Genomic DNA, 27,998 nt, shown 5'->3' with positions numbered 1-27,998 from the left:
CCCTATTGTCCTCGAATCGTCATCTAGCACCGGGATGGTAAAGACCAAGCTGTCCAAGCGTAATGTGCATAAGAAGCTACCGTTGCCTAAAGGACAAACGGCCCTAGAGCGGTTGGGCCCACATCAAGGGTCGTGGCTGGCTGTGCCAGAGCCTCAAATTCCGCGTTCGCCGCAAAGTTAACCGGTCTCCAAGACATCCTTCGCTCGTGCAGTTGAAAAGGCGCCACCAATTGAGGCCAGTGGATCCGGAGTGCGCCAGCTACAGCCACGCCATACTCCTGAGGTGGAGCTCCTGACTCCCAGGAGGCCAGAAGACTTAGAACTAGAAGCAGTTGATGTCAGCTTGGTTGCCTTTCCCGACAAATCAGGGAGTCTGGACCTCCGTCGCAGGGCATCATTCGGTTCAATGAAGAAAGGCAACCACTGATGGGACCCAAACGGCAATTGAATGACGAGGCCTTCAGCGGGGCAGGGTTCCGGAGGGCTGGCGATTGAGCAGGTGCGCGATCCTGGTAAACACCCACAGAAAACCGCCAGCGCATCAGGTTCCTAGACTGCGCAGCTGCAGGCAGAAGTGCCAGAGTTCTCGTATGAGCGGGGATGTCCAGCTTGGTAAGTACCACCGACCTGGGGAAAGCACGTCTCCTGCAAGGCAACTGGGTACATAAGCATCTCGAGCCAGGTGACCTCCGACAATGCTTCATATCAAACTCGCCAATCCAAATTATCCTCCCTACTACCCAACACATTTGTGTCCTTTAGATTACGTGTGGAAAACTGACCCCTGCGTGATCAATCTCCGACTATTCATATAACAGCTGTGTCAGTTAGGAGACCGAGTCGTTACTCTCCATTTCCGCACGAGAGTACCTCCGTCGTCTGGCTGCAGCTACCATGTCTTCTCAAGCAGCGGCCCGTGCTGCACACGCTCGGCGACAAGGACGGGATAGACCTTTCCTGGTCGAAAATCTTCCACCAATGCCATCCGAATCAACGCCGATCAGAGTGCCTTGGTTGGGCGCTGATCCCAATCCGGGCAATGGCAGCTTCTTCGATATACCAGCAAACCGGGGCTTCAATCTCGATTCCCTTTTGCGTGGAGACTTTAGCGGCCATGGAGCCAGACAAGGCCTGGCTTTCCTGCAGACCTGGCTCTTCTTCGGCCTGTTGAAGGAAGCACTGGGACCTCGGCAACGCATCATGCCGGAACACTGGGTGTCCGACTATGGCAACGACCAGGTGACGCGGAAATACATGATCAGCCCGCACTTGAGCGCTTACCTTCTCATGATTGAACGTAGGTTGAAGAGTGGCCCGGGTCCCCGACCGCCCTGGGGATACTGGGAAGAAGTGTTTGGCCTCACCATAGCTGTGACAGAGGCTTTTGACGAGGTCTTTGCCGGGCGTTGCACGGCTACAGACGTGGTGCTCCATGTGCCTCTCCAGATTACATGGTCGATCCTCACATTTGGACAGATTTTGGCCAACACGATCATGAAATGCTACCAAGTCGAAGCCTCCGACTTTCAACACTGGCCCGATGGCACAATACTCCATCTCCGCATGAAACAGCAATGGGAATGTCCACATCGATGCAACAAACTCACGGCTCTCTTTGCAATGGACGTAATCTATGCCTTGACTCTGCTGCCATTCCAGGGTTCGACGAGTGAGCATGCTGCACTTCCACAAGACATGACCGAGGCCCTTTTTGCATCTCTCTCTTTGCGCGACGAAGATCCGACAATTGGCAGAGGTCGACACCGCGATTGCACAATCCAGCGATGCCTGGGCGAGAAAATCGATCCCCTCTCTTATCGGACTGCCCACACGAGTAGCGGTTGCAGGTGCCCCTTCCTTGGTCCCCATGTCGGCAAAGTGATCAAAATTCTGGATGAGGGAGATATTCCCGTGTTCGTGGTGAGAGAATATACCTCCCCGCGAGGTGCTGTCAATTTGTTCATAGACGCGGTCCGGGCGAAGGACACTTCGGGCTATGTGGCCATATCACATGTGTGGGCTGACGGCCTTGGGAACCGTGCCGATAACCAGCTTCCAAGGTGCCAAATTGTTCGATTGGCAGGTTTGGTGAGCACCCTCACTGGAAAAGAGGCCCAGCCATTCTGGATTGACACGTTTGGAGTTCCGCGCGATTTGGAGCAACGGAAAAAAGCCCTGGCCGTCATGGAGCCGACATACCGGCTTGCAGAAAAGGTGCTTGTCCTCGACGGAGGTCTTCAACAGCAACTAATGTATCGGACGATGGTGAATGAGCTTGTCACCGTCGACTATGTGGAAGCTCAAGAAACGCGTGCTGGGGTCGCCCTCGAACTACTCCTGCGAATTATTTGCTGCTCGTGGACCTCACGGCTTTGGACACTTCCGGAAGGCATGTTGGGCCCCGAACTACACTTCCAGTTTTCGGACGGCACTGTCGAGCTTGGAGATTTGGTCGCTCAGCTCAGACCTTGGCGAATTCTGGGCAGCAACATTTTCAAAGACATTATGGCGTCCCTCATCCGTCTTCGCCCAAAGATCAGAACCCAGAGACGGCGCGGCATTGCTCCTCCCGACCCGTTAATGCTGAACTGGCCCCGAGGTGATGCTTACGGCCAATTCATCACAATGTTCCAAGCGCTCGAATTTCGTGATACGAGTTGGAAAGAAGACGAGGCGACGTGTCTGGGTATCCATCTCAACCTGGACCTGCAGGCGATTCTCTCACGAGATTATCCAGAGAGGCTGGAAGCGTTGTTCGCGCAGCTGGACCAGATTCCAGCGGATCTCATGTTCACACATGGCGAGCGCCAGCCGCGCCACCCATATCGGTGGGCTCCACTCCACCTGCTTGAATACAAGGACAACTACTTGTGCATCCCGTGCGCGACCCCAGAAAGGCCCGTGGGTGTTCGCACTGATCGTGGATTACTGGTCCAGCTCAACTGTGTCAAGCTTGAGACGACAAACGAGCGTGTGCCGAACACCACTCAGATCCTCTTCACCATCCAAGCAACGTCCGAGCAGGGTATAGAGCATCCAGTCAGCTACAGCATGCAGATTGCTACTCTGGATCCCCGAACCGCGCCAAGTTGGAGGCGGAGCGCGACTGACCGAGTCCTCGCCGAGGGAGGCGAAGCAGCCGAATGCTTATATCTCATACAAGGCCCTCGTGGGGTTCCGGGACCATCGCCAGTCTCAGAGCCTGGCTACGTGGGACTGATTGTGCAGCGAGTGGAGGAGGAAGACGGCTGCATTTATGGTGTGCCCTTGGACACTGTCGTGGTTTTCAAGTTGGACAACAACGATTGTTTTGTGCAGTGGCACGCAGAGGAGCTGCTCGAAGAGTGCTTTTGCATTGGATAGATGGCTAGGATCATCTTTCTTTGGATCTTTTCAGTGCTGATGACATCCATCCCCTGTCTCCCATATGCCCTTTTCATTACCAGAGGCAGGATCTTGATACTCTTGTGGTTGTGGTTTATGTCAAGGCAGATGGTGGTAATGTGTGGGGTGTATTGAGTAGTGAGATGTCAGCATATGAGCTCCGACCTCGTGTCTGGGACACATTATGCCCAACGGACCATTCGTGTATTGCTTCAACGATGCTGATGCTGATGCTGGGGAAACACAAACTGCTATTCGAGTAGAAAATACTTGGCCGTACCCAGATCTCGGTTATTGACGGCAACGCCAAGATGAACGCGGCTCGGATCTCCAACTGCGGGCACATTGAAAGACACCCTTCCTACACCATCCTCTTCAACTCTCTCTCTCTCTCTCTCTCTCTCTCTCTCTCTCTCTCTGTGTGCTCACAGTTCTCCCCTGTGCGGTGTGGCAGACAAATCCATCATGGCGCCCAAGTACGTGCCCACGAATTCCCTCTTGCGGAGCCTCAATCACGCTCTGCGAGAACAACGTAAATGCTCCTCCTCCTCCACGTCCCACTTTGCCCCGAGAACAACCAGGTCCGCGGCCACGTTCACCCACCGACGGCATGCTCAAGCCATCTCCGTCCTCCCGACCGCGGTGGACAAGTCCAGTCCCGACTTTAAAGACAATGCCGCCCAGTTGGGCGAGGCCATGAACAAATACGCAACCCTGCACCAGAAGATCTCCCAAGGGGGCCCCGACAAGGCACGGCAAAAGCATATCCAAAGGGGTAAAATGCTGGCAAGAGATCGCATAACAGCTCTCATCGACCCCGGTAGCCCATTCATGGAACTCTCGCCTCTGGCCGCCCACGAGGTCTACGAGGACGAAGTCCCCGCCGCGGGCGTCATCGCCGGCATCGGCACTGTCGAGGGCGTGACGTGCATGATCGTGGCCAACGATGCCACGGTCAAGGGCGGGACGTACTATCCCTTGACTGTCAAGAAACACCTGAGAGCGCAAGAAATCGCCCAGCAGAACAAGTTGCCGTGCATATACCTCGTCGATTCCGGGGGCGCAAATTTACCGAACCAAGCCAACGTCTTCCCGGATCGGGATCACTTTGGACGCATCTTCTTCAACCAAGCGAGGATGAGCAGCATGGGCATCCCCCAGATTGCTGTGGTGATGGGCCCTTGCACCGCTGGCGGCGCATACGTCCCAGCCATGTGCGACGAATCCATCATCGTTGAGAAACAAGGCACTATTTTCCTGGCGGGTCCGCCACTGGTGAAAGCGGCCACCGGAGAAGTCGTCTCCGCTGAAGACCTGGGCGGCGGCTCCTTGCACAGCTCCGTTTCTGGCGTCACCGATTATCTCGCTGTGGACGACGCTCACGCAATAGTTCTTGCCCGCCGCTCCATCTCCAACCTCAATTACCCCCAAGAACAGCCTCCCGTGAACCCCGGGGAGATTCGCGAACCCCTGTACGACCCGTCCGAGCTTGCCGGAATCGTCGGCACGAACCTGCGCAAACAGATTCCCATGCACGAAATCATCGCCCGCATCGTCGACGGGAGCGAATTCGCTGAGTTCAAGAAGGACTACGGCACCACTCTGCTGACAGGGTTCGCGAGAATTCACGGGTACCAGGTGGGCATCATCGCCAACAACGGCATCTTGTTCTCCGAGTCCAGCCTGAAGGGCGCCCACTTCATCGAACTGTGCTGCCAGCGCAACATCCCGCTGGTGTTCCTCCAGAATATCTCCGGGTTCATGGTCGGCGCGGACGCCGAGCGGGGCGGCATCGCAAAGAACGGGGCCAAGCTGGTCACCGCGGTGGCGTGCGCCGACGTGCCCAAGTTCACCGTGGTCGTGGGCTCGTCCGCCGGCGCCGGCAACTACGGCATGTGTGGCCGCGCCTACTCGCCGCGGTTCCTGTGGATGTGGCCCAACGCGAAGATCGGCGTCATGGGGCCCGACCAGCTGACCGCCGTCATGGAGACCGTGGGCAAGAGCGTCGACGTCGGCCTGCGCGACCGCATCGAGCGCGAAAGCGACGCGTGCTTCTCCAGCGCGCGCCTGTGGGACGACGGCGTCATCCATCCCGCCCAGACCAGGAGCATGTTGGCCATGGGGTTGAAGGTGGCGCTGGGCGGCAAGGTTGACGACGACAAGCCCACGAAATTCGGCGTCTTCAGGATGTAGATGGTCTAAGATTAAGAGAGAGATATATATATATATATACACGTTTCGGGGTTCAGTTGCAAAGGTCCCAGTCCATGCTCTAATCCGATCTACTCCGTCATCCGGCCCTAAGGAAGAGCACTCGTGGGAAATTACAAACAGAGCTCACGCTTCTTAAATCAAAAGGGTCTCAGAGAGAGAGGAACTCTACAGATCAAGTCTCGACGACAGGCAAGACGTGGATGGAAAGAACGCGAGGGGGAAAAGACTAGACAGAATACAGTTGTGGTTGTCGTTCGAAGCGACACATTTCGACCTGAGTCGGGGTAAGTAAAGTCTAGAGCTCAAAACTCGTCTCGTCTCTCTGGGTCCTTTCCCTCGTGCTTTTTGGTTGGACCAGCCCTCCATCCCTTTTTGTCTAGCTTGTTGTCGAAAAGAAAAAGAAAGGGAGAAAACGCCAGTGGTGGTGATGGTGGTCTGGTGCTCTCTTTGAAAATGAGCGTCACATCACCCTTCCGTTCCATTCCATGCATATATGTACTCTCTGGGTTGCTTTCTGTTGTACCTGGTGCTGATTCTTTGGAAAATTCGACAGGGTCTGAGGATCAAAGTCTTTTTCACAAAATCACGCACTTGTCCCGGTTCCGCTGCCGTCGGCCTCTGCGATCATGCCGGTTCGGCCGGTCTCTCCTCCTCGCGGCGGCTTGCTGCTCGACCAAGAGGTTTCGTGCTCCTTCCTTCTGGATGATCTGCGCGCACAGATTCAGAAACACCTCGTCGACGTTCGTCCTCCGCCTTGCGCTTGTCTCGTAGTACGGCTTTTGACCCCACGACTGAGCGAGTTGGAAGGCTCGTGCACGGGGCACGACGCGGTCGTCTTCCATGTCGGACTTGTTGCCCACCACGACGAGAGGGATGTCCTCGTCGTCTTTGATGCGGACGATCTGATCGCGCAGTTCGGCGAGTTCGTAGAACGAGTTCATGTTGCAGATGGAGAAGACGAGGAGGAAGCCTTGGCCTTGTTTCATGTATAGTTCGCGCATTGCTGTAAATTGTTCGGTGCCGGCAGTGTCGAGGCTGGAGAAACGGTTCGAGAGCAGATTAGCATGAGAATTATAGAGATATCAAAGGGGATCTTGGATTGTTTTCAAAGCGTCTTTGCTCTTGTCGTAGGCCGTGGATCCATGGAATGAAAGGATCGATAAAACAGACCGGGTTCCTTACATTTCCAGTATAATCTGTCGACCGTCGACGTTGACTTGCTTTCGGTAAGAGTCCTCAATGGTTGGATCATAACTTTCAATCCAGACATTTTGCACAAATTGGGCCGTAAGACAGCTTTTACCCACTCCTCCTGTTTTGAGCACGAGCCCATATCGTTAGTCTGAGGGTTTGACAACCCACGAGCTGACCGGAGACTTGTGTGATAAACGGATTGAACATACCGGCACCAAGCACAACAATGTGATACTCTCGCCTGTAGCCAACGCGGAGATTCAGTTAGGCCCATTGACTCTTCTAGGTGAAAACGAGGGGCCACTCAAGACTCAACCTTGAGATCATGTAGGAGACGAATTGAAAACGTACCTGGGCTGCAGACTCATTCTTACTTATGCCGCGACCTGCCGCCGCTCACACAGAAGTCCGAGCTTTGAAAATTGCGTTTTGGTTTGAAGAGTGCCTCGACTACATTTCAAACCATAAAATCTTTGCGTCTTCCCACACCAGGTTGGTGGAGGCTCTGGACGGGTGTGCGAGCCCTTGAAGCGAAAGAATAGCAGAGGAAGCTCCAAAGTCCACTCGTCGGCGCGAGTTTTACAAGAGGTCAGCCAGCAGAGTGAGCCGTGAAGAAGGAAAAATTGATACGGGTGGTTTTGATAGTTTGTGCGGGATCTGGTACTTGAAGGGGGAAAGCGGTTCGCTACGTGATCTAGTTCCAGATCCGGCCGGTTTGTTACTAGAAAATCGTGTGTTGCGTGCCGATGGTGATCCCCTAACGTGCTGCCTCGTGCCAATCCTCCGGCCGGCAACACAACCCTGAGTGAGATATCTGGTGAGGGTGATGGAAAAGTGAATGGGGCGTTCACAGTGGGCAACTAGCTCGGGCCATAGGCGAGTGACGGACTCGTTCGGGTCTGGTTGGCAGGAGGGAGGGGTGATGGGAGGCAAGTGGTCTGCCTGGCTGATTCCAGGAAGCAACGTCGATGTAGTGACAATGGTGGCAATGACGTTGGTTGGGTGTTTGTAGAGGTGACGGTGCTTTTGTTTGTTTGAACGAACACCGAGGAGTGGACCGCTTTGCCATTTACATAATCGGCTCTCGCGCGCCCATCACCCTAGGACAGGGGAGGGGGATGAGAGGGTCAGGTACAAACAAGTTGGGTCTTTGTTGCAATGAGAACTGAGGGTCTCGCAATTTTTAGCCTGGGTCTGGTCCCGCAGACGAGGTCAAGATCAGCATCAATAAGGTCGAGACGCTGACTGGTGACTGGGGCGGACAAGAGCTCGACTGCTGGGTCGGAAACCGCACTGTCTCTTTCTTGTTCGTGGTCCATGTGCTTGGCCAGCTCATTTCTCTCAGTGAGTGAAGGGGTGGGAGTTGAGTATGGACAGGATGTCCTATCAAAATAATCCACTGAGGACCATTGTTGTGGGTTGTAGAGAGACGAGGTACCGAGTTGTTGACCGTCTTTTTCCGGGCACCTGCACATGCCTGCACTTGCCTGCACCTGCCCATCAATGTTGCCCAGCCACGAGGCCGCCAGGGGCTGGTGGGCGGTGGGCATCCTTGACTCCGGAACGCTGGTTGGCGCTCCCTAGGCGGCGTGGGCTACTCAATGTTTGGGTCCAAGGGTCGGTTCCGGGTGGCTGCACTGACTTCATGGTGCCGGGGAACTGCAATATGGATCATTCCGGTAAGCCCGGGCCAAACCACCCTTTTTTTTTTTTTTTTCTTTTTTTTGATGACGGCTATCTTATCAATTGATGGTTAGATGCAAAGCCAGGAGAAGGACAGTGATTTCCCGATTACGTTCTCCCACCCGAGAGCTCGAGAGCTCGAGACCACGACGATCCTTCCTCATCAATTCATTGAATTAAAGAAGCTTGCGCATACCAAGCCCAACGGCTGCGACTTCTTATGGCACTTGATTATTACCCAGCCGTCTCTTCCCTTCTACCTGACGAGATTATCCCGTTTGGCCGCTCACTGCTTTGGTCCATTATCCTCCCCTGTCCGATCCCTTCTCTCCTGGCCTATGCAGGGATTTACATCTCCTTTCGAGCTCGAGACGAACCAACCCTTCCTTTCACAGGCCACCGACCAAGTACTTGAGAGAACAGTCGCTCCTGATGATCTCCTCCAGCTCCTTCCTTATACGGCTACGATCATCGCAACCTTGATGGAGACATGAATGATGACGGCTGAGTACCTTGAAGCCCACGATCGGCAGGGGGACGCTTTTCCAAATGGATTCAAGGGCCTGCATGCGCCTCAGTCGGCCGAACTTTGGGAACCCCTCCTGTGTGGAAAGTACCCGCCAATCTCGCGGGGTTCTTGTCTTCAGCAAAGAGGAAACCGAAGTACTCTGCATTGGTTAGAATTGCCATCATCCAGCTCCACTCTCGATCAGACGAATGTTCTCGAACTTTACTTATTCCAGTGACGATGAAGCAATTGTGTCCCTGAGATCATGTTGCATGTCATAGCCAAGCAAGATCCGTACACGGCACTCAAGACGGACAGACAATGGACATTGTTCGACTTAGGAGCCCACCTGCAGCTCCCGAGGGTCAATGAGTTACGGTTTCCCACGGTGAACCAACCGGCAGACTGGGCGAGATGGTCGAGAAGCTCTCTTCCGCCAATCCTCACCCAAAAGATTGTGCGCAATCCGTCTCAGCATGAGGTGTCTGGCAGTTTCAAGCATGGCGAGTCTTCGGCTGCATTAGCGCGCTCCCTGCCACTCGCAGCGCCGGCTCCAGATTGGTTCTTTACAAACTTCACCGCCGAAAGACAACATTTGCACACCACTGCTCTTTTTGAGTGGGCAGCGTGGTATGCGGAGATGCCTCTTTCGCATGGCATCCTCAGGCGAGAGACGTGGAGACTACGACCGACGTCTCGCGGTACGAGTACACCGGTTTCTGAAAGATACGAGCTGCGGTGGCCGCGATTCGTCCACGGAAATAGGACCCTAGACCAGTCACAACGCCGTTGGAGATTGAGCAGCAGCTACGAGTACTTCTCCCCACTCGCCACATGTTGGGAAGCGAGACAGCCTGTCCCTGACCGTTTCGAGCCCGTAAGCACTGCACCTCCCGCATTTGGTTTGTTTCGTTGGATAGACGGATCGCGTGCACACTGGACCACGTGAAGAAACAGCGAGCTTGTCACATTCCAACTCGCAAGGTCTGAAGGCTCAGCTGCTGGGCATTCACTCCTTTTCTCGTATTTGCCAAAGTGTGTCCTGTATTCGGGGTATGGCGAGCTGCTGTCCATGGCTCGAGGAAGATAATGTCGAACACTCCTCCACATGCTTCTGGGGAGCTCCACCATGCTCTTGGCCACAAACATGTCAAAGAAGGCCTCTCTGGCCTTCTAAGCTCAAGCCTCGGGACAGGTCGCTCCGCCTTCTTGCATGCTAACCAGTGGCATCGATCACACTCGTAGATGCACAAGGCCGACCAGGAAGGAGAAACCCACCATGGTGGAGATGAGGACGTCAACGACAAAGCCCTCGGCTCTCCACCCTTGGGGCTTTGCCTTGGTCGGTACGGGTACCAGGTCCTTGTACACAATACTGAGTACAGCAAGAACAACAACCCCCTCCCATAATGAGGTTCAGCCCAGCAAGCCACGGCCCTCACAAACAATGGCTGTCGCCGTCGATTTCGCTGACTCGGGCATCTCCAAAGTTGATCTCCTCCGTTTCGTCATCAGAGTCATCCTCGCCACGCATGGCCCACCACCACCGACTCCCTCTCCAGATGCCGTCAAGATCACCTCTCGCTTCCTCCTCCTCCTCTGTGCCGACCAACCAGGCCCACTTTTTCAGAAACCATCTTTTAGCTTCCCAACTTCTCGTGTTCCAGGCCACACTGTCCCTCATGTCTCTTTTTCCGTTCTTCACCGATTTTCCGTGCTTGTTCGTAAGCCCGGACAAGCCGCCCCAGCATACCAAACCACCGTGCATCAGGTCCATAAACAGCTCTGCATGATCGAGGATTCCGTCCACAGATGCCTGAACTGCATGATCGCGGAAATGAGGGAATACAATGCAGTCGAGGTAACTTGGATGTGGATTCAGAAGCTGCGTAGGGGTTGGACGCATGGGCGGCTTCACTGACTCGAGGTGGTCTCGCAACTCAGGCGTGACGTCCATAAAGGAATGTGCGAATTTGTAGGTTACTGTCACGGGGGACGATGAGTTCCCCGAGGAGCTCAGGTTAGGTTTATTCAGCGCGACGAAGCAGGTGGGGAAGTGTGATGGGTGGTCGTTCAGATACTGACTGCGCGTGATGCCGATCGAGAGGGCCACAGCAAGTGTAGCTTCGACATTGCCTTCAGTGACGAGGTGCAGGTGATTGATGTACGGATCTGCCACGGTGGGTGTCGGGATGAAGAATTGCCGTTCGCTGGGAGTCCACTGAGGAGTCAAAGGCACCAGAGTCGTGGAACTGCGCAGGGAGTCGGGACGACTTCGCTGTGACTGCTCGGAGCCAGGTCGGTTGTGCGGGCTGGCCCAGATCTGCCGCAGATCGATGTCACCATAGTCATCATGCGTATGACTGTTGCTCTCATCGATGTTTGTTACTGTCGCCGGTGTCTCGGGGCCTACTTGAAACTGGATACCGGGGAGTGAACCCTGTCCGAACGGTAAGTCCCCAGCAGCGACAAACGCATCTGCCAGATTTATCACGCGTGAGACAGCGGTTGTGTCTGCTACCTTGGGCGGAGATGGCAATGTGCGAGACCCAGCATCGATATTGATATTACAATCGCTGTCCTCTTCGTCTTCATCGCGAGTCTCTGGGCCTGAGTTTGCGATGAGGTCGATGCTGGATGTTCTCGGGGCTTGGTGGTGTGGGCTGGGGTGGGACAGAGTGGAAGCGGCCTGCTCTTCCAGCACCTCAAGTTTTTTCTTCAGCCTCTCCCTGTAAGCCTTTTGTGCGCGCCGGTTCTGCTCCCGTCGCTTATCAGTGACTAGTCGGACGTACGGCTTTCGCGATCCCTGAGTCTTGCTGCTCTCATTATGGTTGCGATTGTGATTGGAGGTTGGCTCTTGGGTGACGGTGCGCTGTGGGCGATGTGGATTGTGGCGATGTTCCAAATCGTGGTCGCCCATCATTCCTCTGCGCTCTTTGGCCCCAATGGTACCGACGAAAAGCTTTCGTGTCGGTACTCCGGACTCCTCAACCTGCTTTCCCGGCCTCGCCCAGACCCGATCAATTAGATCAGTCGGCAGAGACCTGGGCTGATTCGTCGGCGATATGCTCGTTTGCAGTGACGCCGGCTCTGAGGAAGCGCTTGGCTAACGTTAAGTGAGGCCCGGACTGCGCAGATGACTATGGATTAGGGAAGCCAGTAGAGGGGATTGATGGCTGATGGCCGCCGATAGAGAGTGCCGCACAGCCGCTTTTTGCTCGTTCTTTTCGTGGCTTCCTTGTGGATAGAGAATGCGCAATCGAGTACCTAGCTAGGTCAGTGATTGAATGAGGGGGCTCCTGCTGCACGATAGCTCCGAGACGAAGTCGATATCGAAGTTAGCTTCGAGTTAGGTAGGTTTGCAGTATGGAAAAGGGCACAGACAGAGATGCGGGTAGGTGAGTAAGTGCGTAAGTGAGTGAGCAGTTGAGTTGAGTATATGGCTGATTCCCGATTCCCCATTCGGCCGAAGAAATACGCATAATGATACCTATAGTAAGCCAACAAGTCCGTAAGCCAACCACGGTGGAGTCCAAGGGGTGCCTTGAGGCTGAATAATCCAACCCTCCAGCGCCCAATTGGGTGCCATTGGCGTACGCCTTTTGAGTTACCAGACACGTGATGCGAGCTCTAGAAAGAAGCAGCTGGGACCCAAACAAAACATGCCAAGGCTGCCGACCGGGTACCAAATACTCCGGTGGGGTGTTAATTATTATACGAGGGTATCATGTGGGAAAACGACGTCATTGCGGCAACGCCCAATGCCTTCTGCCAAGGCTTATTTTCTACGTTCGCTCACATGCTGGCCATTGATTCATTGACTGATATGCAGCACTGATAATCGAAAGAAGAAAAAGGAGGAAAAACAACATTTCTTCCCTTTTTCCCCCCCTTCTCTCAACATTACAAACTGACATCGATCAAAGCGTCAAGCGTCAGAGATGCTATCTGAGGATCCTGCAACAACAACAATAACAAAACTCCAAAGCATGCCACTTTTCCCTTGGTCATCCAAAAAATAAAAATAAAAACTCATGCTCGGTATTGCGACCACCATCTCAGACCCGTACCCAGATGCAGGCTCTCAGGACGACGGTCATTTCCCACGCCATCAGATGCCCAGCAGTCGCGCAAGACGGTCAACATAACACCACCAAAAAACTCATTCGTCATCGTCATCATGCCTCGAATTGCCCCAATATGGCCTATCCTTTTCCTTTTCCTTGCTCTTGGTCTGAGCACTCTTGTCATTATCACCGCGAATATACCCCATAGACACTCTGCCATTGGACCAATTCTCTTGTCAACGTCTCCATCATGTCTACACTTCCCATGGTCGCAAACTCTCTCTCATCCATCATCGAAACCACATGCTCGTCGTCTTTCTCTCTCACCTCTTTGAGCCCAGCCTCGACAGCACGCACCAGACTCGCTGTCGGCAACGTGCTCCCGGTGGTGCTCGACGTACTCGAAGTCTTGCTGACGCCGTTTGGCGTGGTGGAGCCCTTGCTGCTCCCTCCGCTGCCGCCGGTCACCTGCATCGCCGCTTGAACCTGTGTCGTTCGTTCTGTCTGCATGCGTCCAACAAATTCCAGAATCGCCGCCACTCGTCTCTTCATCTCGTTGAGACTGGTCCTCGCAGGGTGTGTTTTGGCCTTCGAACTGCGTCCGCTCTCGCCGTTGATGCAATGTGCGGCACCGGGCCCCCCACTGCCCTTCCTATCGGCTCCAGAAGGTGAGCCTCCATTTTTGTTGTCGTGACCGTTAATATCGTGGGATCCGTCTCGGAGAGGTGTATTGTCCCCATCTTCTCCGTTTGTTTGGTCACGCGTATATTGGTTTCTACCTAGTCTTCCTCGCCTTGCAGTGGGTCTTGTGCCGGGCTTGCGGCTGTTATTAGGATTCAGTCGCCCAGACGGGGGAGTGTCCGCTTTTGGTTTGCCATTGGTTTGTCCATTCTTTGAAGGGGAGAGGCTCGGGGTGGGAGGAGGCGAGTCTGCCTCGACGGTCAGAATCTTCAATCTTGAAAGAGGGTGCAACTTACCATCTGCCCTCCTTCGTTCTGACCGAGCATTACGCTTGCTTGCCGCCTCTGCACGCTGAGCGGCTTGCTGCTCCTTAGCTTTGTCTCGAAGCTCCTTCTCGCGATTGTTTCGAGCGGCCGCGCCTCTCAGTTTTTGTGATGCATTCCGGCCGTTGGTGGATGATCGCCCAGCTAGGTCGTCACCTGCTAGTTCAGGTGATTCGCTACGCTTGGAAACTGTCCCTGAGGAGTTGGATCCCGTGCGTTGTCGCTTGGAAGCACCCTTGAGACTGTCACACGAGTTAGTATCTTGGATCGCTCGATATCAAAGAGGGTCCTACTCTTCTGATTCATCTCTTGTGCGTTTCCCGAGAGTGCCCATCTCTCTGCTCTCCTCGATAGCCCTCCTCAACATTTCATCCTCGTCATATGCACCCCGACTGTTGAAGGTGGCCCTTCTCTTGGTGCTTTCGGACTGCTTGTTCTTGTTCTCTTTCTTGCGGCCCGTTTCAGGGTTGGAGGATAAGGGAGAGGATCGACTGGAGCCCGCCTCCAGCACAGGGAGGTAGCGGGAAGATTTTGTCCTGTTAGGTGGAACATGTCAGTGCAGGTCCTCAACAGACATAGCAAACAAGGTGATAGCAGATATTCGGCACAAAGAAGAAATGCGAAGACTGTAAGATCCTTTCAGCCATAGTGATTGTGTACGGGTTGAAGCATCAGAGTTCAAGAGGGACAAGCTCACCCATTTGCTGACTTTGTGATCTTGTGGAATTCTGGTTTGCACTGTTCACAGTAGTATTCATCCGGAAGCATCGACTCGTCCAGAAGACCCATACAGCCACCGTGTTGCCAGACGCTGCAGTTGTCGCACTGGACGAAAAAATTGCCCGTGTCGTCGGTCACGGCGTCGGGGATTGTTTGTTGTTGGCGCAGGAGCGGAGAGGGACCAGGATACTCGGCCTGCCCACAGATACAGCGAGTGACTTCCTCATCAGCAGGGTCCAGGCCATTTTCCTCTTCCTCGGCCTGTTGTTTGACTATTGGTTCTTTCTCGTCACCATTTCGGCGGCTGCGACGCGGTGCGATCTGCTCGGTCCGAGACGACGAGTCGGCGCCATCAGCCGATTCGGATCGTTGGGTGGAGGGTCTTCGAGGAGACGGTGCACGATTGTTCGTCCGAGTATCTCGCTCCGGTTTGGAGTTGATTGAAGAGGTAGAGTTGGTGTGGTTGGGAGCAGGAGGGGGCTGCTGTGACGAGCGAGCACGGGATGAGCGTCTAGGGCTCATGATGAGGGGGTTGAGGCCGTGATAACTTTTCTGTTGACCAGTGTAAGTGTCGTTGTAACTCAGAGAATGCAGGAGATGTCGTACGAGGGTTAAGGAGAGGTGTGATGGTGGAAAGGCAGAGTTCGCGCCCGCTGGATGGGTGGTTACAAATTCGTCGTGTTTCTCACAGAGGAGAAGCGGGAGCTGGGACGGCCAGAGCAGGTCACAGAGACAGACAACAACCGCAGCAGAGTGCCAGCATGGGAAACGGCATATTCACATTGCTGGGGGAGGAGATTGAGGAGCCGAAGAGAAAGAGAAGTAAGGGATGTTGTGCTCTGTAAGAAGTTGAGGGCACAAGCAAGCAGTTTAACTGCGACCCTCTTCGCTCTGGGGTGCTGGCGAGACTTGCGGCGGTGACTGCACACACACACACACTGCGCTTTTCTTCGCTTGCACCGAATGGCCGACCAACGGATCCCTTTCAGTGGCAAAGCCATCTGAGTGGCCGACCGCCGAGGGAAAAGCGGGCCGCACAGGTTCACGCACCGGGTCCAGTGCTCTGTTTCCCCCCTCCAAAGCCGCTTTTCTCCAATTGACTGCGAACGATCCCAGCCCAACTTTCTCCAACATCGAGCCCTGCATGGCGCCCTGGGAGAGATCTTGCGAGGGCTGACTTAGTTTGAGATACGAGATGGCAGGTACTTAAACGTCTGTATCCGTGCTCTTTCTCGTGTTCTGGCACAATGGGCGCTGCGCGGGTTGAACGTTTTAGTGCGGCGAGATCCAGGCTTTTGAACCGCAGTTTGCGATCAGCCGAGCTCTCCAACCTCCGCGATCACGTGCAACGCGCGGAGTAAAAACGGCCTGTGGTCCAGCCAATTGACGCGTCACTCAGGTCCCCGCCTCAAACGCGTCTGTCGCAATTAGGCCATAAATGTCCGAAATTCGACCATGCTCGCCCCTCGTAATTCCTCGTCGTCTGAGGCACCTCTTTTCAAGCCTTTTCACCTCATCCTTCAGCGCCCATCAGGCCTTCTTTGCGACTCCAGCTATCCGTGACCTTGTTCTCAGGTATCATGTCTAGTCTGCAGAAGACAGGAGAAGGACTCCTGATTTCGTTTTCTTGTTGCCAGTTGAGTTCAAGCCCTGCACGCCACCGACGATATGAACGACAGTGAAGGTTTGATGCAGGATTGAGGATTGAGTTCATGTGGCGGTGTGCGGTCTGCAGCATGAGGTAGTCATTACGCCCCTCGTGGTGATGCATAGAACCTGGACTTTCGCACCTGCACATAAGTCTCTTCCAAATCTCCGCGAAAAATCAATGCTACACCAGCTACCCCTCCCCACCCCAGGCTTCGTCCGCCATATTCTTTTGTTATGATGACTGGATCTCGAATGTGGCCACCACGAGACTACTCATCGGAGCACGTACATCTTCCCCATGTCAGTACGTTAAGAAGGAGGCTGTACACCAGTTCAAGCGTTTACACGCCTCAAAGTCGTGGCTTACGGCCTCCGCCCTGCCATTTACAGAACTACCAAAGAATATCCAGGTACATCGGACGCTGCAGCAAGATCCTTTCTCCTCGGTGACAGACAGTCGCCTGGCGTGTTGAGCCAAGCATTCCCTGTTGTCGGTTACCCGGCACTCGCATATTGACGACGGCTGCCGACAAAGGATTGGTGAGCTTCCAGAGCTATTGCAAGTTGCCCTTGGTCTTTGCACAAGTGCCAAACCTATATTCTTCCTGATGGTGTTATCCACGATAGTATCGTGGAGGAAATTGTGAGTATAGAAGAAGATCGGCGGATACTGAAGAAGCTGTGTAGGTCGTGGACGAGAAAGAAACACACGAAATGCCTTATGACCGCCTCGGTGGCGGAAAGGAAAGGCTGGGAAACTGATCCCAAGGGTGATTGGTCCAGCTGAGACTTGCCACAAGAGGAAATGGTGCTCGATCTACCATGCTGGGCAGTCTCGAAGGTGAGATGGACAGGCACGAGCAAGGGAAGGTCGCGTCCAGCGGATGACGCCGGCAGGAAACGCATCTCAAAAGACAAGTTCGAACAATGTGATGATGCTCGCCGACTCTCCCCAGACCGTCCCGCAGAAATCAGATGGACGGAGATAGCGGATTGCCCGAGAGTCATCATTTAGCGGCATTGTACATCCCGAATCTGCAAGAGCCAAGTATTGATTTCATTCCGAATTGGGCAACCCGGTGCCAGTATAGTTCAAAATGCTGGGTGGCTGTTAACTTGCGCGCTTGCTTGGTCAACGCCATGGCCAGATCTATTCCAGAAACCGCCCGGCCGACTCCGCAAACTCCCAAAATGCATGCCGCGTATATAAGCTGTCCTTAGGAAATATTCTTGTCAACCCATCGTTTTGTTGATACACATTTTATTCGGCCGTTTCGTCGTAGTGTCATGTCGTGATACACACGGACTCGTGTCTGCCTCCGAAAGAAAGGAGATTGTCCATGGGTCCAATCAAAAGGCTGGCTCAAAACAAAGGCTCAGGACTTGAGGGCGACCGGTATCCAGGGTCTTCAATTTCGCTTATTCGATGCTGCTTGGGTACCTGGATGCCGCCGCTCTTCGTCACGCCGTCACGTCGAGCCATTCTTAGAAGTTGTGCTCCAGTGAGCTGGACATTCCCCTTCCCCTTCACCTTCTCCATTTCCATCACCCTCTCGATTTCCATTTCCATCTCTTTCTCTTTCTCCTCCTCCTTCTCCTTCTTCTCCTTCTCATTGTCCCCCTCCTTTTCTTTCCCCTTCGCTTTCTCCTTGGAGTCCTGCGGTTCTGTCGCAGGGCCAATGTCGGAGCTTCCTGTTTCATTTCTTCTGATCTGAATCAAAAGACTCAGCTGGCTCTTGGTGCGTGGGAGTTGCATGTTCTCCGAAGAGGATTCGGAGTCATCGGCATCATCGGAGACTGCTTGACTGGACATACTCGTCCGCAACCGTGAAGATCCAGGATTTTCATCTTGCACCGGGAACATGGCTTCCTTCTCCCTTTCCTTTCCCTTCCGCAATCCCTGGGGTACTTCATCTGCAAATCGGACGACACTACCTGTCTTTTTGATTCGATTTAGTCCAGCAAGATTTGTCGAACTAACCAATTTCCTCTGTGTCTCGACAAATTTGTTTCGGAAATCTGGGTCGACCAACTCTCCCGAAGAAGTAGGCACATGGGGAGCAGTGGTCGCTAAGGGAGGGTCAGAAGCCGAATCTACGCTCTGCCATGAAGAGGCGGACGGAAGAGCGAAAGGCGGTCCACTGGTGCTTGCTGCCATTCGAGTCAACTGCCTGCCAGCTCAAAAGATACGAATAATACTTACAAGGCACAATTGGCAAGCCAGGGGGGGGACCTCTGGCGGCGAGATGGCTGACAACTTCAGCCGTGTCTTGATTTGTGACATCAGCCGCAGCAGGCCCTGGCTGTGCCCGTGGAGACTTTGGCGCACTTTGACCCCCCGGAGATTTCTGTGAACTGGATTTCCGTCGAGGAATCTGAGGCCTCGCCCTCGACTTTCCGGCCGTGGCCAGAACCGGCAATCTCGGTCGTCCACCACTAGTGGTTCTGCTCAAAGTCGGCCGCGCAGAGGATTCGGAAGTGGCGTGGGATGTAGACCCTGATGTATCTTCAGAGTGTTTTCGGCCATGTTCTCGTGGAGGCATAAAAGAGAGATGAGAACCGTCGTCACCTCTGTTGGCCGCCGCGGATGGAAATCTGAAATCTTGCAGCGAGGGTACAGTATGTGGTCTAGCTCGTGGAGTGGAAACCGTTGTCTGATGGAGCTCAGAGGTAGGAGACAACGGAGAGGGTGTATTTGGAGTCTGGCGCGAGGTAGAGGGACCCTAAACAGTTCAAATCAGAGGAAATATCCAGGGGTCGTGCAAAGGTGTATATGTACCTGGGTTATAACTCGGTGAGGCAGCTTGCCACCATGGTCAACCGGGGTCAAGTCGAAATCTTGAGTGCATTGATTCCACAAACGCATCAGTCGCGCAGATGTCATGGACTGGGTGAGGGGTGGACTGCTCCATACTCTCCAGAACAAGTTTCGCAACCTCACAGAGGTATCGTCCCGGGTAGCATCACTTTGAATGGCGTACACTAACAAAACAGTCAGCCACGGCTGGTCCTCCCACTCCATAGAGGCCACCGACCTTTCCAAAACTTGCTAAGCACTTCTCCGTTGGTGATTTCGACGCTCGAGTCATCGAGAGCATACTGTTGGACATCGGGATTTGCGTTAATCAGTCCTTGGGGCAGGACGGCCGTCATGACAAGCGGTTGTCAAGGTTCGTCTCTGTCGGGGGCAGCTCGACGAAGCCGAACGATCAAACTCCAACCTGGCCCAACCATATCCCTTTATTCCAGCAAAGTGACATACAATGTAAAGTCGAGCAGGTGAAGACGAAAAGAAGCGGTAGACAAGGTCAGGGAAATTGGCAGGCGGCAAGGGCAGGAGGAGCCCACCAACCCGGGCGTCTCGCGGCGGGGGGAAAGGCCCAAGGATCGGTGAGTGTAAGAACAGATGAAAGCACAACCGGGAAAAGTAGATTTTTTGCCTTCGTGTTCCTTTTTCTTCAGTCCGTACCGCGCACGCCCAATGTGCGTGTAACCGCAAGTAGTCAGGACGGGCGGAAGTCTGCTCGAGGTTGGCCTAGATCACCGCTAGAGCTGGAAACAGGAAAGGTTCACTGGCGATGTCGATCGAGGAGGCTCACTACAGTACTTTGGGGGGGAGGGGAGTAGGAGAAAGGAACTGTCAGGTCCTGGATCCCGGGTCCTGGGGCATGCGAGTCCTTGGGTCGGTGGTGAGAAATCGAAAGTCTGGGACCCGCTGCCGAAAGCCTAAAATAACGGGGGAAGCGAGTGACAGCCAGTAGAGAAGCGGCGCGGAAGGGATCCGTTGGGTAAAACCGGAGCTGGGAGGGTTTGAGTTGAGCAACTAAACACGAGATGGGCTCATTTCAGCTGAGAGACTCTCCCGGACACGGTTGATTGAATGCCCTGAGTTGGGCCGGAACGGGGGGAAGACGAATTGACGGTACCAACGTGGGTGACAGTCGTGACCGGCACGCCAGCTGCGGTGAAGGGGAGCGGGTGACGGAGCTAGCGCGGGAATGGCGGTGGATGGCAATGGCGAAGTAGTGGCCTGGAGGGAGAAGGTGGCGGATCAGTTGAACAACAGGAGAGGCAGGCAGAAGGAGCGATACGTCGAGAGAGGGAGAGAGGGAGAGAGAGAGCATCTTTCTGATGAGTGGTGAGTGGGTAGCGAGGGGGGGACAAGGTCCTCCTCGTAGAGAAATCGCAGTCAGCCGACCCCACGACCACAGGTCCCAAGAGCACAACTGAAACAGGGCTCAAGGGTCCCCGTAGGGACTGATGTTGACGCAGGAACCAGGCCCAGATGGCAAAATATCCGCTCGGATGTGGGTTGGTGGTTGGTGGTCGGTGGTCGAGCTTTGGGACCAGGGGGAATGAGCTCATGTGCGAACGGGCGGATGGAGAGGGGTTACGAAAGCCATCGGCTCGGGAGGCCTGGGCGGGATCCAGGAATCGGGACATGGGCACAGTCCAGATCATGGGAACCGGAAATGGTAGACAAGGGGGTCGAAAACATGTCTGATTGAGTTTCGACAGCTTCATGGTGGGCAAGACAGCAAGAGGGTGGAGGGAGGAGACAATTGGGCACAAATTCAGTCAATCTGGACGGAGTGGGAAGGTGGAAGATGCCAATGGGTAAGGGGTACTGCGTCCGTGGCCCGTATCCAAGGCGGTATCCAGTATGCTGGGACGGTCTGTACATACTGTAGAGAACTTGTGACTGAGGGAGGGAGGAAGAGTGGACGGTACGAAATACCACATCCGTCGTAGTCAGCCACACCATCCGATGAAACGAGGTAAAAAAGGGCGAAAAGAGGAGAAAAAGCGGAGGGCAACAAACCAGAGGTCGATTCCACCAGTGCACGAGCACAAGAAGCTGGTTGCGGCCCCAGTCGGTGAGGCTTAAAATACACGGTACGAGCAGAGCCACTAGCCGCCTGCCAGTAACTGTCCCGGTTACCAGGACACAGAGGCGACAAGCACCAATGTGATCGACATGGTCGATGCCACAAATTCCCAGATGGCCACAAATTCCCAGATGGCCACAATGGAGCCACCGACGTGGAAGCGGGTGCGACACTAGAAAAATCGAGAACAAGGGCTAACTACCTAGGTACAGTAGTACTTGCGCTCAACCGGAGCACACAATGGCACAGAGACCAAGGGCACGCCAGACGGTTAAACGGCAAGACGATGGAAAGCCCAGGCAGGGCCAATCACGATACCTACTTCATCCGCCTCGGCAAGACACTGGTTTGTACGTGAAAGAAAGGGACATGAGAAGAAGCTCTGACTCTAAATGACAAAAGAAGAAGTTTAGACCAAACATATTGCATCATGGGCTTGGATTGTCATTGGTCCGTCCTCTTCGTCGTCGCTGTCGCCGTCGTCGCCCTCCTCCTCCCTGTCCCTCGTACTCCGTACACCGCAGCTTTCTCGCCACGGCTAGTTCCAAACTCCTTTGCTTCCATATCTACCTAGCTACATAGCTTCAGGTACCTATCTCACCAAGGTTGCATCCACGGGTACGTACCTGCACCCTCTGGTGGCCCACAGTCCTTTTTTGCCTCCCGGCAAGCTTGCGACCGAGTTACTTTGGGAACTAATGCCCTCGAAGCGCTCCAACTGCGCTCCACCGAGTTCTGAGTTACGAGTCCCCCCAAGCCCTCAGCCTGGCCCCTGGTCGACACTACTGTCACCAGCTACTGTCCATATGTCCGAGAGCACCAAGAAAGCCAACTTCCATCTCAAGACTCTCCACTTTTCCTGTCATCCTTCGAGCCTGATTTAGCCCTGCAGCTATTACTCCCAAGCACTATCGCCAAATCCACAACTACATCCACATCCACGTTGCTGGGCCGCCCCTTTCTTCCGTCCCGGATATGCAACCACGCACAAAAAGACGAGTGCAGGTATTGTATTGGGGGCCTACCGATGGCACACACAGTCACAGCTGCATCCTCTCGTTGGTCGCCGATCTCCTACGTACCAGACCTTGCAAGATACGAGCAAACCTTCCCCACGCCGCGTCCCCTCCCTCTGCGCTACTTCGTCTGACATTTGATCAACGCCTTGCATTGCTTCCTTATTTCATCTTATCGGAAACACCACAAATGACTGTTTTGAATCGATCATGGGTATCGCACATGCGCCCCTCGGAGACCATTTCTTAGCTGCAGCCAGCCATCTAGACAAGTCCATCGCTACATGTCTCGCTACCACGCTACCACTTGAGCACGGATATAGCGGTATAGCACGCCCTCTTGCTTGTTGTTTCATCAAGAGCAAGCGGTCTGGATCACCTTGGCTCTTGGGGCTGTGTCGCTTCTAATCCTTGCTCCAACGATATTGGGGGTGATGTTGATGCCCAATCCTCCTGGAATTTCGGCTCGGTGCTGGCGGCAGGGTCTTGAGCAACAATAGTCACTTTGGCCTTTGGGGCGATGTGGACGTCCGAGCTGTCGGCTTCGACCCCCTTTTCCTGACGCCACTTTTCGAGTGACCATCGTGCCAATGTCGATCATGTCAAAGCGCCTGAGGCCTTGAACTTTGCCAGAATGGATGGAAAACGCCATCGAACGATGCCGTGAAACGTGGGGTGGATATCATGCACAACTACCTGCTTGGTATCCTAACCACCGGGTTTTCGCCAGGCTTTCCAAGTCCTACCTCGACTTCATTGCCAGGTATCGCGGTTACAGTCGGCTAGAGGGGGAGGCACACCGGATCTTCCCCCGATCTACGTTCGAGAAAGCAAGCAGAGCTACGCACATGACCTGGAAATGCTGCTGCGATTTGTGCCTCTCCTTCATACCAGCATTGAGCAACGGCAAACGCATTGACCAGCTCGTGCGGACTAGCTGCAAAGGCAAGATCCCCTAGCGGTCTTTTCCTTGCCATCCCCACTTGACATTGGAGATCAGCGCCTTTATGTGCAGGTGTATCTATAGTCACCAAGTCAGCGAGCCCTGCCGCCAAAAGAAGCAACAACTGGAATGATCCGCAAGGGATACGTTGGAACCAGGGGGGTCGGGAAAGGACTTACCCTCCGTCCACTCGCAAGTCTGCACCCGTGACATAGCGACTGGCGTCGCTCAGGAGGTATACCACCGCTCCCTGGAGATCCTCAGGAGAACCCATCTTGCCGACGGGGATCAAGGATGTCCAAGTTTTGTTGAGCTCTGGGTTGTCGTCCAGGATTTTGCGGGTCCTACAAAACTCGTCAGGCCGCCGCGGGCAAACACATCGGGGCAATAACGGGGGCAATTTGACACTTACAAAGCCGTCAACATGTAACCAGGGCTGATGCAATTCACTCGGATATGAGCGTGTGCCCATTCCACGGCCAAACTGGCGGCAAGATGTCTAACCGCCGCCTTCGCCGCATTGTACGGCGCCTGGGGTTGAGGTACATTGACAATTGCACCAGACATGCTGCCAATCATGACAATACTCCCGTGGGTGATGTTGCGTTCCATCAGATGCCTTCCCACGGCAGTGCTAAACAGATATGTCCCGTCGACATTGACGCCCCAGAGTTTCTTCATGCGCTCATACGGGTAGGTCTCAGCAGAAAAGTTCTCCGTGAAGCCGGCCGAGGTCACCAAGTGGTCGATTTTGCCGTGCTCTTTGAGAATTTCGGCGATGCATGCATTAACGGATTCTGGGTCGGAGACATCGGCATAGTGTGCTGTCACCTTGGGGACGTAGTCCTCGGAGCCACTGTCCGTGTTTTCCTTGGTCATCATCGACATGAGTTCTGCGGCCTGCTTTTCAGCTTCCTCCTCTATTTGGAATGAGATTGTTAGCATGCCGGTTCGTTCGTGGTGGTTCGTCGGCAAACTCAGCCAACGGATTCACGCAATCGCCTGCCGAAATACCGCCAAGCAGCAGCGAGAGTATCGGAGCAAGTGCAAAATGGGGGTTATTCCTTAGGAAGCTTACTGTTCAGATCGACAATCGCCAGATCTGCTCCAGATTGAACCAAGCCTTGGCCCATGACCAATCCGAGCCCTCGTGCACCCCCAGTCACCACCGCCGTCCTGCCTTCGAGACTGAAGGTCGGCAACGTCCTCACATATTGGATCCCTCCTCTTCCGCGCAACGGTCTGTCCCGAGGAAATTCCTCTTCTGGGGGGTATTCCACCACAATGTCTCGATCGGTCCGGGCAGCTGAGCCTTCATGGGGGCCAGCCGATGTACCGGTGGCCTCCGTGGAGACTTTATGATACGGATCATCTTTGTCAAATTGGCGAGGAGTGACCTTGATGCAGCGGGAGGAGGTTGAGGACAAAGGTCGGACGAGGGACGGATATGGGGTGATGCTCGAGGGAGCGGCACGCAAGCTGTTGAGGCGAGGCACTTGCCGCAGCAGACGAAGCGAGCTGGACGTGTTCATCTTAGATTTCCCCTTTTACTGTTCCACTGTCCTCTGAGCGTTTGGATTCTCGAACGGTATGTTGAAGGGACGACAGCGATACTTTTCCTTCGTGCCAGTCAAGGCGTCTGCTGGTTTGCAATGCTGGTAGCGTAGTGGAAGGTAAGTTTGTCTTCGTTTCTCGGTGATCGTCTTATTCGTTCGAAGAACTGCTTGACTGAATTGTCTGAAGCGACGAGGGACGACTTCAATCAATAGAAACCTAAAGTTCTGTGACTTTCACTTTTGGAGCATTACTTCGTGACCAGTGAGAAAATATCCAGGCCGAAGAGGTTGCCAGGGAAAGCGAAATAGAGGTGTCGTCTACTCAGAGAGTAGCCAGAAGAATTAGAAGATATTGTACCAGGTAGGTGTGTGTGTACCATGTGTGTATGGATGTTGAGTTAGCTTCCCCAAAGAATTTTTATGGTGGTGTGGTGGGAGTCGCGTCCGCAAAGGTGTGCAAAGAGGGGGGTATGTCATAGGTGTCATTGAGGGTCTCCTCCTGGTGCCCCCCAGCTCCCAAGCTCCTCTGATGAGCTCCATCCAGCTCAGACATTGGGCGAGACATGTGCAAGGTGCCGGGTGTGGAGCAGGTCACAAACTCATTTGTTATTCGGACTTGTTCCTGGTAGGCACAAGGCACCTCCCCCAACGACCAAGCAACACAGCAGATTGGCCAGATCTGGCCGGTTGCTTTTGCAGATTGGTACCGTGTAGATCGCGCCGGAGAGGACCCCGGGATTCCGTAGAGTGACGACACCAATGAACAACATTGTCCCAGCTGGTGCTGTTCTGGTGCTTGGTCCCTCTCATATTTATGAAGGCACTAAGAGGACTTGTACGGTAAGCACGAGTACCAGTACAGAGCAATCGAGTACGAAGAGATAATACTCGGTAACGGGTGCCTATCTACGAATGGGTCATGCAGTATTTTGGTGGATATACTGTAGGAACACCGACGTGTTGGGAAAACGGGCCGGGGGGGTGGGTTGTGTGCATGCATACCTGGGTGCAGTAAGTAATCCCCCGAAGGCACGATCCAGGCCAGCCTAGTGAGCCCCCAGAGTCCAATCCAGGTCAAATCCACTCACTAAAAATATTAATTAACACATACAGTAGGCCTTTGTTAGACATGCCTACTCGCTACCTATCGTCGGCTATCGCTTCCTCGAGCATTTCCGTTCATCGCTTCAGATTTCGCATATCTTGTATCTTCCTCTCCATGTTCCTGGTCATCTTCGATTCAGTTGCTCGCGATCATCATCATCACTCTCAATGACTAGTGTTGCGAGAGCAGGCGAGAACCGGAGAGACATGCACAAAATTGTCAACGGAAGAACGGTTTCGAACGAGCCAAGATAAAAACGCACCGGGGGGACTCCGTCGCCTATGTGGCTCGATACGGTAACATTCCCATGAAACCCCCCCAAAGACAAGGATCGAGAAGAAAAAGTTGAATGGGAAAAAAAACCAAAGAAACCAAAGTCAAAATTCTGGGGTATTCTTGATCTGACTTTTCTTGGGCTATCTGGTCGGGAGGTGGAGAACACACACCATGAGGTCTTTGATTCAAAGGGAAAAAAAAAGGACGGTGAGGTCAACTTTAGTTGGTCGTTCATCTTGATGGGTCGTCCATGCCCAGACCGAGACCATATCGAACTTCTTCTTCGCAAATGAAGCACCCGCCGTGTCAAGAATATCCTCTTTTGAGTTCTGTTGGCAAAGTCGCAGATGTTAAAGAGTCTCGAGCCGACTTGACTGACCGGCCATTTAGCGTTTCGCAAGTTACTCTCCACTCTCCCCCATCTCCTTTCTCCGGGTCACCTTCTTGCTCAACACTTAGGCCTTGGTGCCACGTCCGCGTCTCACCTCCCGTCTCTCGAGCCAAAACCACCAGGTGCCAAAGGTGGCCGTCGCGATCCACAAGACCATCCCAATCAGGTCGAAGACGACGGCCACTTTCATGCGGTGGATGCCGCTCTCGTACTCGACGCGCTCGCCAATGTACATGGAGCCGAAGATACCGGAGAGCGTCGCGAACAGGATGGTGAGCACCCAGTCCCAGGCGAATAGCAGCGCGACGGTGCGGTACTGTAGGAAGATGCTGGCCAGCGAGAAGACGACCGACGTCACGGCAGCCAGCGAGCCCACCGTGACAGCGAAGACCTTGAGCGCGATTAGTACCCTGACCAACTCGGGCGGGAGCGAGGTGAGTGCATTGTCCTTGAGATTCGTTGTACGTACCCATTTCGCGTCCGCGTACTTGTCCTGCTTGTTGGCGTTGTTGAGGTCCACCGCGTACATGCCAATCACGACCAGGGCGTCGATGAGTTGCAGCGAGCGGAACACCAGGTTGAACAGGTTGGATTTGCGGAAGTTGGAGAAGACCGAGAAGAAACCCATGGTTGGTGGATGTGGTTCGTTTTGGATGATGATGTTTTTCGTTCAATTTGTTGTTTCTGCTGTGGGGGTGATCTTGGTAGAATTGACAAGTGTTGCCGATGTGAGTGGTGGCGTCTGTAATGTTCAGCAGGAGGAGGAAGGCTATGTAAAGTCTGTCTCTGTCAGAAGCTGCAGATTCGTCAGGAGGTCAGGCGGTTTAGTCGATTGTTCAGGCAAATACCTTGGGCAGTCAAACAAAGCAACGCAGCCGTCTTTCTGATCGCTTCAATGATGGGTTTGTCACCAGGTGAACTCAAACGGGAGTGACTCAAAGCAGCTCTGTCCGCTCTTTGTTGTGGCTTTATGCAATCGAGAATACCTCGTTACCTCGCCTTTGTATCGCCGGTCAACAGTAGTTTGTTCACCAAAGTGATGAATCCTAAGTAAATTTGGGCCAGAGAACAAGGAGGACCCTTCGTCGGGCATTGTGTTGTTGGGCGAGCAACGAGCAATGTCAAAAGCGAAATAGAAGGTAGGAAACATGGATCACAGGAAAAGATTACCTTGATAAGTGAGAGACAACTGAATCTGGAAATGGAACTGGAGCTGCCACCAATGCCCGTGGTGGCAAGTGCGTCATCGGACAAGCAAGGATGTGTGAACATGAACGTTCCTTGGAATTGCGGGGGATTGTGGCTTGACCATGGCGCCTGTTGGGTGGCAGTGGCGGAGTGGCTGGCTGTCCAAGGACCAAAGAGACGGGAGTTGGGGCCAGCACGAGGGTAACTTGG

At 54.0% G+C, this 27,998-nt stretch overlaps 8 protein-coding genes across 8 annotated transcripts; 2 read left to right on the top strand and 6 right to left on the bottom strand.

The window, feature by feature from the left end:
- Window positions 1-894: 894 nt before the first annotated feature.
- Window positions 895-3,363, top strand: AYL99_03623 (hypothetical protein; the record flags this gene model as incomplete). Its single annotated transcript, XM_018835137.1, has 1 exon — window positions 895-3,363. The coding sequence occupies one exon, from the start codon at window positions 895-897 to the stop codon at window positions 3,361-3,363; it is 2,469 nt and encodes an 822-aa protein (XP_018694787.1).
- A 486-nt stretch (window positions 3,364-3,849) lies between these two features.
- Window positions 3,850-5,577, top strand: AYL99_03622 (hypothetical protein; the record flags this gene model as incomplete). The annotated part of the gene is made up of 1 exon (XM_018835136.1): window positions 3,850-5,577. The coding sequence occupies one exon, from the start codon at window positions 3,850-3,852 to the stop codon at window positions 5,575-5,577; it is 1,728 nt and encodes a 575-aa protein (XP_018694786.1).
- Window positions 5,578-6,173: 596 nt separating this feature from the next.
- Window positions 6,174-6,599, bottom strand: AYL99_03621 (hypothetical protein; the record flags this gene model as incomplete). Its single annotated transcript, XM_018835135.1, has 1 exon — window positions 6,174-6,599. One exon carries the CDS (start codon window positions 6,597-6,599, stop codon window positions 6,174-6,176), a length of 426 nt encoding a protein of 141 aa, XP_018694785.1.
- Window positions 6,600-10,421: 3,822 nt separating this feature from the next.
- AYL99_03620 (hypothetical protein) lies at window positions 10,422-11,903 on the bottom strand (the record flags this gene model as incomplete). Its single annotated transcript, XM_018835134.1, has 1 exon — window positions 10,422-11,903. The coding sequence occupies one exon, from the start codon at window positions 11,901-11,903 to the stop codon at window positions 10,422-10,424; it is 1,482 nt and encodes a 493-aa protein (XP_018694784.1).
- Window positions 11,904-13,236: 1,333 nt separating this feature from the next.
- On the bottom strand, window positions 13,237-15,296 carry AYL99_03619 (hypothetical protein; the record flags this gene model as incomplete). Its single annotated transcript, XM_018835133.1, has 4 exons — window positions 13,237-13,979; window positions 14,028-14,296; window positions 14,348-14,590; window positions 14,752-15,296. The coding sequence occupies 4 exons, from the start codon at window positions 15,294-15,296 to the stop codon at window positions 13,237-13,239; spliced, it is 1,800 nt and encodes a 599-aa protein (XP_018694783.1).
- Window positions 15,297-17,787: 2,491 nt separating this feature from the next.
- AYL99_03618 (hypothetical protein) lies at window positions 17,788-19,577 on the bottom strand (the record flags this gene model as incomplete). Its single annotated transcript, XM_018835132.1, has 4 exons — window positions 17,788-18,575; window positions 18,628-19,147; window positions 19,204-19,406; window positions 19,460-19,577. The coding sequence occupies 4 exons, from the start codon at window positions 19,575-19,577 to the stop codon at window positions 17,788-17,790; spliced, it is 1,629 nt and encodes a 542-aa protein (XP_018694782.1).
- A 3,757-nt stretch (window positions 19,578-23,334) lies between these two features.
- Window positions 23,335-24,804, bottom strand: AYL99_03617 (hypothetical protein; the record flags this gene model as incomplete). The annotated part of the gene is made up of 4 exons (XM_018835131.1): window positions 23,335-23,350; window positions 23,452-23,616; window positions 23,685-24,192; window positions 24,351-24,804. The coding sequence occupies 4 exons, from the start codon at window positions 24,802-24,804 to the stop codon at window positions 23,335-23,337; spliced, it is 1,143 nt and encodes a 380-aa protein (XP_018694781.1).
- Window positions 24,805-26,664: 1,860 nt separating this feature from the next.
- Window positions 26,665-27,228, bottom strand: AYL99_03616 (hypothetical protein; the record flags this gene model as incomplete). Its single annotated transcript, XM_018835130.1, has 1 exon — window positions 26,665-27,228. The coding sequence occupies one exon, from the start codon at window positions 27,226-27,228 to the stop codon at window positions 26,665-26,667; it is 564 nt and encodes a 187-aa protein (XP_018694780.1).
- Between the last annotated feature and the right edge of the window lie 770 nt (window positions 27,229-27,998).

The sequence above is a fragment of the Fonsecaea erecta genome, assembly GCF_001651985.1.
Source record: "Fonsecaea erecta strain CBS 125763 chromosome Unknown Scaff3, whole genome shotgun sequence".
NCBI lineage: Eukaryota > Fungi > Ascomycota > Eurotiomycetes > Chaetothyriales > Herpotrichiellaceae > Fonsecaea > Fonsecaea erecta.
The sequence above is the reverse complement of the archived record's forward strand: the minus strand, read 5'-3'. Positions and strand labels throughout refer to the sequence as shown.